Raw genomic sequence first — 9,094 nt, forward strand, 5'->3', positions numbered from 1 at the left:
CGAAAAACGTCGAGAAAGTCTCTGGTTGGCTGAAATATTGCATATACAAGCATATTTTTCAAAATGTCCAGAGTATGAGGTAATCTTTGCATGCTTCCGCCTCAAAAGTTTGTTTACTCGACGTTTTTTCGTGACTTTTTCATGAATCTGCTAAATAGGAAATAGGTGTATTGAAGCAGGGAGTATTCCCGTTTATCATTTTGTAACCGACATCTTCTTTTTAGTGTAATGAAATAATAAAACAAATAATACATTGAATTTCAATACAAATGGTATGCTTGGCGTATTATCGAAGGTATACATTTCTTATCGTTTTCGTCACCTTTTGGAAGAAAAAACTTCTCAAAGTGATTTTGTTTTTTGAGAGAAATGAAAGTTTAAACCCTTAATTTTCAGATACCACAAAGATTACTGAGTGTGGAGACATCTTTTCATATTTCAAGCCTTATTCGTGAAGTTACAAAAGGTAGGATAATGAAGAATCTGTATATTTTAACAGTTGCTGCACGGAGTTCCTGCCAGCATGTCCTGCATAAAACAAGTTGGGATTTTCGACTGTATTTTTGATTGTATAAATCTTTTAGGTGACTTTCCAAAAATGAATTTGCGTTTGTCTTTACATTTTTAGCAGAAAATTACTGATTCTTGCACATACAAATCCTTACTTCTTGTTTACTTGCCGTTAACTTTTCTAATTTTTGAAGGATAAAACTTAAGGGCTCTGACCATAGTGAATTTTTCATAATTTCTGTGTTTAAAATGTGTTTTCTGACTGATGTAACCAACAAAACTATGGCATGTTATACATTTTCTGTTAGACAAACTATTCCTGAATCTGAAAATTCAAATATTGCATTGAAAAAATTTGATGAAGAAGAAACTGAAGACTTTTGCGAGGAAGAGTATTTCAACTTTGAAGAGCTTAGTTTCGGCGAAGAAAAAACATTTTGAAAATTTTTTCGCAGTAGATGGTGTATCTTTTACCGAACAATAAAAATTTTTGCGGAAAAGTTTTGTAAATGCTTCTTTGTCTCGAAATCTTCAAAATAGTGGTTTTTCATCAATTTTTGGACCTACCCCGGTGGGGTGGAGGTCCTATAAATTAACCCGTGTTCGTTAGTTAGTTAGTTCGTTCGTTCGTTCGTTCGTTCGTTAGTTACCAACTTTTCTCGAGATTGGCTCATTCAATTTTTCTGATTTTTTGCACAAAGGTGCATTACTATAAACCCTCGAATGTGACGGAGCCCGATTTTCGAAAAAAAAAATTTTCCGGCCGGTAGAACCGGAAATGTCCCGAAAAAAGCGGTTTTTTGAGATTTTCTCCAGATTTTATCATTAGTTTTTTGCGATTTTCTGCACCTAGATGCACATTAGTACTGCCGAAAAGGTGTCGAAAACCGTTTGCCGATAAAAATTTTTTTCCGGTCTGTAGAACCGGAAATGTGCCGGAAATCGTCGTTTTTTCACATTTCCGTCACATTTTTTCAACTTATTTAATTGTTTCTTTACAGAAAAATGTTCTTTATGATGATGCCCAAAACTTAGCATTGTTTGATTTCCAACAAAATCATCCTTTGAATCCGGAACTCCTTAAAAATCGCCGGAACAGCCGAAAACCGGCGTAAAACGGTTTTCCTTCATTTTTTCAACTTATACTCGACAGATTTTCATGATTTTTTGCACAATGATGTAAAATGGCAATGCCCAAAATGTGACAGAGCCCAATTTTCGAAAAAGAAATTTTTCCGGCCGCTAGAACCGGAAATGTCCCGAAAAAATTGGTTTTTTGAGATTTTCTCGAGATGAATGATTGATTAAAGTGTCTATATTATTTTTCTTTCACCGTTAAACATCGATGCGTTTCTTAATTGCTTTCTCCGTTCCAATAGATATATAAATCGAAATTTAAAATTATACATTACTTCCATTAAATTCTAATTATTCGTTTTATAAATAGGTAGGTATTACTTGTTTATCTGGATTTTGCTTAAAAAAACAGTCATAACTTTTGACACATCTTTTTAGAAAAATTTTCCGCAAAATTTAAAATAGTTCAATTCTTTGCGGACAGTTTGAAAAAAGTTCGAAACAAAAAGGTTAATTACCCATTAAAACTTAGCACTTTTTATAAAAGAAGGTGATGCAACATATTATTAACGTCTTTTTAAAGTTCATAACGTCATTTTTGCAATTAAGTTCTTAATTACTCTTAAGGGGTTTGATTAAAAAGCAATCTATAAAGGCAATTCTTTGTTAAAAGTGTTAAAGAATCTAAAACATAACTTTTATGTTCAGATACTAAAATCAATTTGCTGACTATGGTCAGAGCCCTTAAAGGGACATAACAGTACTTGCGAAATTTGTAAACAAACTGTATGCAGCGGATACAAAATCAAAACAAATGTCACATGTCAAAATAAAAAATCAAACCAAATATGGCTAATTTTGATTGTTCAATTGTTTTACAAGTTTGTTTTGGACACGTGATTTTAATTGTTCTCTTTAATGACACGTGATTCGCGCAATGTTTACTTTTTTACTGCTTTAATGTCCCTTTAATGTTCCCATTTTTCGATGTTTTTGCTCCAAATTTAACGTGCTTCGACTTTTGATTTTTTTTACACTTGAAAATGATAATCAAATTGTGGAAATAAATTGACAAATTTTTATTCTTTGGATACTCATCTCATTATATTGAATTTTTTCCCTTTTCCCTTGCAACACTGTCCAGATTATACGGAAAATGACAACATTTTTTTCTGTTTCTTTATACTCAGAAAAATTTGAAGTAAAGTTTGTGAGAAGCTCTGGTGCTGGTGGTCAAAATGTCAACAAAGGTATTCTTGAAAGCTGTACATTACGAAAAAATTCCTTCACAGTGATCGAGCTTTATTGTAGCTGTTCTTCCTTTCTATTTTTCCTTTTAACCTTCCTTTTCAAGAGCAAAGTGAAGATTCCTTGTATTTTTTAATTTGTACATCTTTGCTGACAGACGAAAATTTTAATTTTAATGATTTCGTATATTTTGATATGAAATCAGTTATAATATATAAAAATTGGTTATGCCGGATTATAAAGCTGTCAAGATTTCAATGTGCTTCGTTTGTACTTCCCTTCTTAACAGTCAACACAAAGACAGAACTACGTCTTGATTTGTCAACTGCAAACTGGATTCCAACAGAGGTGCTAATCAAACTAAAAGAACAGGTATCGCGTTTTGTAGAATCGTTTTGTCTTGATTTCCCTCTGCATAGACGTGTTTTTTCTTGGCAGGTTATGTCTTAAAGTAAACAAGGATCATTTATAGATATGATCATGTTTTCTAAAAGAAATAGCATGTCACTATATTTTTGAAAAACAGAAAAAAAAACGTCATTCGAATCGAATTATATCACTACAACTACTGCCTTTTTGTCTCAGCTGCAGATTGTTTTAAGGCAGACTTCACTTTTACTTTTACCTGTTTGCCTTCAAAAACAAAGAATATATCAAAATGCAAGGACTATCCCTAACACACAACGTTTTATCTAACGTTCACAACGTCCATATAACGTTAGATGAACGTTGAAACAACGTTGTGTGGACAGATTTTGGCTAAATAACCTGAAGAATTTTTATAGATCAGCAGATAGAACAAATAGTAGTGTAAAATTAAACTACATAAAGTGTGACATTTCCGATCGTGTGTAGTTCAAATCTCATTGATTTTTTTTCTGTAGCAAAACTTTTCTCTCTAAGACATCAATTTCGCTCCAAATCTCCATCATCTATTGAAGTTTAACTTTAGTTGAGATTATGATGTACTCACGTTCTTGATAGATAGACGCTGAAGAAATGTTTTCTTTCTTTGTTTCAGGAAAATAATTCAGTGAATAAAGAAGGAGAATTGATCGTGGTATCAGAAAAGACTCGCTCTCAGCATCAGAATCTACAAGATGCATTGAACAAAGTGAAAGAAATGCTTCGGAATGCGTCTCACCAACCTAAAGAAACATCCGAAGAGACGAAAGGAAAAGTCGAACAGTTCAAACGACGAGAGAAAGAGAAGCGCTTGGAACTGAAGAAAAGGAAATCCCTCAAAAAGTTTGATCGCAAAAACATTGACTAACTTCAATATAACTGGAACAAAAGGTTATGTGATTATCATAACTCATGTCTAATTTAATTTATGTTTATCTATTTTCCCTTGATTTTTGTTATCAAAAATATGAAAGCTGTTAGATATTCCAGCCATAATCTCTGATTGAAAATAACGTATATAATTCTTTTAAGAATTTTCTTTGTTAAAACAAAGGATAAAATTAAACACAAAACAAAAACCTTTTCGAGACTCAGACCTAAAAATTTATCTTTCTTGTTATTTGAATACTGTATGAAGGATGAAGAGTGTGTTGTTTAGAATAATTTTATCTAGTTTTCTCACTAAAGTTTTTGCTTTACTCGTTCTCCATGATGATAGCATAAACATTCGGAATGGAAGTTACAAAACCTTTTCATTTGGAAAAGCTTCCATAAATAAACTAGTAGATTTTGTTGATCAAAAGGAAGAAGACACTAGAACCATCTCTTTATTAGATCATTTCAGCAATTCCATGATAACCGAGCTTCTTGGTATCAAATTGAAAACTTTAAACCCTAACCAAACCTTGGTAAGTTTAAAAAGTTTATGAAAATGTTTGTAATGAATTTTCAAAATATTGAATATCTTTTGAAACATTTCCTTTCTTCTTTAGGTTGGAGATGGGGATTTCTCAAGACTGAACTTGTATTTACCATACGATACTTTATCATTGATTGATGAAATAAGAAGAGAGAGAGCTTCGCGTTTGTGTATCATCACTTACCATCCATGTCAATTTATTTCATTACAACAATTGATGAGAACCTTAAAAGAAATGGGCGTGGAGGCGGTGTGTAGAGTATACGACCCTTTCAACATACATGGAATGTCTTTGACAATGCTACTTAAACATGCTGATGGATGGGATTACACCCGGTTTCTTCTCCTACTCTCACCCTTTGATCGAGATTTATTCAAAGATTTCCTCAACAACACTGGCTCTCGTGAGCCTTACAGAATATTTACACCGGATGTCGCCGCCCTTAATCGAAATTCATTTTACTTGGAAAATAATATGATCCAAGATATTGGAAATGCGCCCAACGACAGTGAAGCAAACTTGTAAGTTATTCAATTAACATAGAAATCAGATCATTAAACTATTTAGGGTGTCCTAAAAAGAAGTAATGTGTCAGACCACTTCTCCTACCATTATGTTACATATCATTTTTTTTTTTCAAACTTAAGAAAGAACAACTTTATCTAATTGATTTAAATAATGATTTTATACTTTTCTTTTGACTAAAAGTTACAGTCATCTAAAAAGGTCCATAAATGGCGATAAATTGATAAAGATGATGTACCATTTTAAAGAGTTTATAACTTTTGATACAGTAGAGATATGAAAAATCGGAATATATATTTGTAATTATCGAGGTTTAAAGTTTCAGAAAAGTACACAATGACATAATTTTATCTTCACCTTTTCCCTCTTCATTTCTCATTTTCAAGCTTACATCATTCTGCTTAAAGTGTTCTTTCTAACGAGGTATTAATTTAAACGATACGGACTGACTGCCAATTTTTTTGGAATGGGCTTTATATTCGTTGTGATATTTCGCATGGTTTAAGAAATACTATCAAAGTAAAATACAATCTAAAACATAATCAAATTTGTTTTCTCTTTGTATTTTAGGTCTTTCCTTTCGGCTGAATGGAGAAACAATGAAAATATCTCATTTCGATATGAAGCATTTCCACAGAAGTGGAAAAGGAAGATCATTCGAGTAACTTCTTCGATTTTCCCTCCCTATAACAATGTTCTTAAAGAGAAGCCGACGAAATTCGGACAATGTATAAATGCAGGGCACCTTTGTCGCGTCCCCATCAAAAGAGGGAATATAACTGAAGGATGGAGAGAGTGTTGTTGTGGGGGTATTGCTGTTTCTTTATTCGATCTGATCACCAAACAGTTGAACATTAAATACGACCTGTATTTAGTGGAGGACAATAAATTTGGTGGTAAGAATGTAACCGGTGGATGGAATGGAATGATCGGTGAATTGATCAACAATAAAGCAGATATTGCCATCAATGGCTTCAATCCTACACGTGAACGATTGAAAGAAGTTTCCTTCACTTCTGCATACCAACACGATTATCTCTCCTTCGTCAAACGGAAATTATCTTTCGAAGAAATAGACTTTGTGAATTGGGAATTCGTTCGAACAATGGAATCAGACCTTGCTTTGTGGATTCTTTTCTCCACTGTATTCTCGGCAACGTTCATTGTATTCTCCGAAAACATTGGCTATCTTTTGAGAAGCAAGAAATATTTTTCCACGAGAGAGGTGATGACTTATATTTTTGGACTGGCGTTTCAACGAGACATGGGTGGTCGAAATCCACTGCGTTGGGGAGGCAGGGTTGTGGCGCTAAGCTATGCAGCTTCTATGACTGTTATCATGACAACTTATACTGCCCACCTCACTGCAAAGAACATTCAAATTGTGCCCAAAAATACCTTCCTTGGATTGAAGGACCAAAGGGTAAAAAATTAATGATTATTTGAATATGTTTTATCTACCCACATTTTTACGCCATAGAATTATTATCAGATAGAATGAATTCATGCTTTTTTCCTCAAAATGAAGCGTGTCTGTAAGGGGTCCCTTAGTTGCAATGGGAATTCAATTGCACGTGTGCAATGATAATGTCATTTCTTTGTTCTTATCGTATTTTAATTGCATATTTTCTCATGCTTGGATTCTTTTGAATTCTCAAAAAAATTATGCACATAATTTGATTATTTTCAACTGGAAATTTCGGGCACTTCTGTCCCCTCAATGCAAATAAGAATTACATATTTGAAATCTGCTCATTTTATAGATTCACCAGTGTTGAAAACTATTTGAAAACGCACTCTTAAGAAAAGAAATTTGGGTATCAAGTTTTCACCTAAATTAGTTACTCTTTCCGTATAGACTAAAATTGATTTTTTAATTTTAGGAGTTAAAATCGATGGAATCACTAAATTTCAGCTCCTAAAATTCCAGATTTTAAGCTAAAATAGATTTGTAAATATCAATCGTTTTCCAAAACTAAAAATTTCGTTACTGAGAAAAAATACCGTGCAAACCCTTATAAAAAGATTTCTATCCACGCATCAGATTTTGAGAAACTGTTTTTACGACCAATAGTCACTTTAACAAAGGGAATCTGAATAGATGATGAAGTAGCCAAAGTGAGATATTATTCTATCTGATAACAAACAGTTCACTGTTTACACTGTAACATTTTTGGAGAAACACGATGGCAGGTTATGGTTGAAATGAAAGCCTTGTTTCCGTTTTCGAAATAAATTTTATCAATCAATTATCGTCGACAGTTTCATATGAAAAATTAGCTTAAAATATCGCCCCCCTCCCCTTATAAATAACTCTATTGCTAAGATTAGCTTTCTGAAAGATGGCTGTTTATTTTATTGAGAAGGAAAAATTGTGATAAATCATAGATTTGTATTAATTTTACAGTTGTTAAAGCCGACGGACGATTTCAAGATTGCTCTGATGAGTGCAACATCCTTTGAAGCTATGTTTCGAGATGGTTCAGAAGATTATAAACGTTTTTGGGCCTTCTCCAAGAAATATGCTGTCTCCTCGAACAGTGAAGGAGTAGAAAAAGTGTACACTGGGTGAGATACCGTCATATTTCCAATATATTATGACCTCTTCAAAGTTTAAATAGTTTCATTTGACAGGCTTTACACCAAGGTGGAATATCTAGCATTAAGAGCTATGAGCTTGGGGACTTCTACAATTATTTATCTCTTTAGAGAATTGGATGCGTTTATCATTGAAGCTATCGCAAGCAGAACGATCACCTCGCATAGCAAATATTGTGAAAATCTGGAAGTTTTTGTAGAAAACAAAACTCAAATGGAAGTCAGCTTTCCTTATCGAAAAGATTTCCCTCTTGGTGAAGAAATATCTCGTCAAATTCTTAAAGTAAGAGAAGACTATAAGATCAAAGACATAATTGAAAGATGGGTTTATATTCCCCAATGCACGTCATCGATGAAGAATTTCACAAAGTTTGATGTCAATTATTTCGGTGGAATTATTTTCATCTGTGCAATCCTCCTTTTGGTTTCGATCTTTCTCATCTTGGCGGAAAATTTTCATACACATGTCAAGATGCGCAGAAGAACTCGTTGTCGACAAAGAAGCTCTACAAGTATCACTAACATTTCATTTTAAAGGGAAAGGAATTCCATTTCTTTTAAGTATCCTGGTTAAAGATCATTTGGATGGAAAATCTAGATGAAAGGCTTTTGAGTGAGAACCTTTAAGACTTGAGAAAACAAACTACTGAAACACTTTCCTTCCCAGGATCAGATCATATTATCTGACATACTAAGTTTTAAGGAGTAAGATAAGTATATTTATAATTCATAACAAGATCAAGCAGGCCCTGTATCAATGGAGGTGATGCTTTTTCTTGGTGCTTTTTATTGAAAAATGATGGTCTGATCTAAAGCGAAGTGGGTTCAAATCGGGCAATGTGAAGTTAGCTAGATGAGAAATTCATTCCAGATAGTTATAATTCCTTAAAATCAAATGTCATCAGCTAAATAATCTTCTAATGCATGCATAAAATTTGATCAGAATACTATATGAACGGTAAACAGAGATTTTTGTCCAGTTTACTGGTCTTATAATTTTTTTTACACCGTGAATGAATACCACAATAAATTATTAGAATCTAACAAATGAAAAAACATGTATAGGAGTTTCGCTCCTGAGTTTCGTTCCTGTCACTTGACACTCAAAAATGTTATTTACGAATAAAAAATTGTTTGATTGGGTGGTTTCATGTATTATTTTTATTACTTTCCTATCCTTGGTTAGTGAAAGGAAGAAGTGACTCTTACAACCTTTGATATATTAACATTACGTACGTACGTACGAACAGGATTGGTGTCATTTTAGAATTCTGTACTCATTGATTGCCTACCTACCTGTGCATGATAAT

The 9,094-nt window shown here is 33.1% G+C and overlaps 2 protein-coding genes across 2 annotated transcripts; both read left to right on the forward strand.

The window, feature by feature from the left end:
- The first annotated feature begins 218 nt into the window (after positions 1–218).
- Positions 219–4,309, forward strand: LOC136812203 (large ribosomal subunit protein mL62-like). The gene is made up of 5 exons (XM_067068686.1): positions 219–295; positions 397–466; positions 2,778–2,837; positions 3,125–3,207; positions 3,857–4,309. Exons 1-5 carry the CDS (start codon positions 275–277, stop codon positions 4,106–4,108), a joined length of 486 nt encoding a protein of 161 aa, XP_066924787.1. The 5' UTR covers positions 219–274; the 3' UTR covers positions 4,109–4,309.
- Positions 4,310–4,373: 64 nt separating this feature from the next.
- On the forward strand, positions 4,374–8,427 carry LOC136812202 (glutamate receptor ionotropic, NMDA 1-like). Its single transcript, XM_067068685.1, has 5 exons — positions 4,374–4,649; positions 4,734–5,182; positions 5,757–6,609; positions 7,594–7,754; positions 7,896–8,427. Exons 1-5 carry the CDS (start codon positions 4,380–4,382, stop codon positions 8,317–8,319), a joined length of 2,157 nt encoding a protein of 718 aa, XP_066924786.1. The 5' UTR covers positions 4,374–4,379; the 3' UTR covers positions 8,320–8,427.
- Positions 8,428–9,094: the final 667 nt, after the last annotated feature.

Source organism: Clytia hemisphaerica, unplaced genomic scaffold, assembly GCF_902728285.1.
Source record: "Clytia hemisphaerica strain Z4C2 unplaced genomic scaffold, Clytia hemisphaerica genome assembly, whole genome shotgun sequence".
Lineage (NCBI taxonomy): Eukaryota > Metazoa > Cnidaria > Hydrozoa > Leptothecata > Clytiidae > Clytia > Clytia hemisphaerica.

Excerpts from the sequence above, each read along its gene's own strand:
- LOC136812203 (XM_067068686.1), top strand. The coding sequence starts at position 275 with ATGCTTGGCGTATTATCGAAG. Across the intron at positions 296-396 it reads TGCTTGGCGTATTATCGAAG|ATACCACAAAGATTACTGAG; the intron begins GTATACATTTCT and ends CTTAATTTTCAG. Across the intron at positions 3,208-3,856 it reads TAATCAAACTAAAAGAACAG|GAAAATAATTCAGTGAATAA; the intron begins GTATCGCGTTTT and ends TCTTTGTTTCAG.
- LOC136812202 (XM_067068685.1), top strand. The coding sequence starts at position 4,380 with ATGAAGAGTGTGTTGTTTAGAATAATTTTATCTAGTTTTCTCACTAAA. Across the intron at positions 6,610-7,593 it reads TTGGATTGAAGGACCAAAGG|TTGTTAAAGCCGACGGACGA; the intron begins GTAAAAAATTAA and ends TTAATTTTACAG. Across the intron at positions 7,755-7,895 it reads GTAGAAAAAGTGTACACTGG|AGAATTGGATGCGTTTATCA; the intron begins GTGAGATACCGT and ends TTATCTCTTTAG.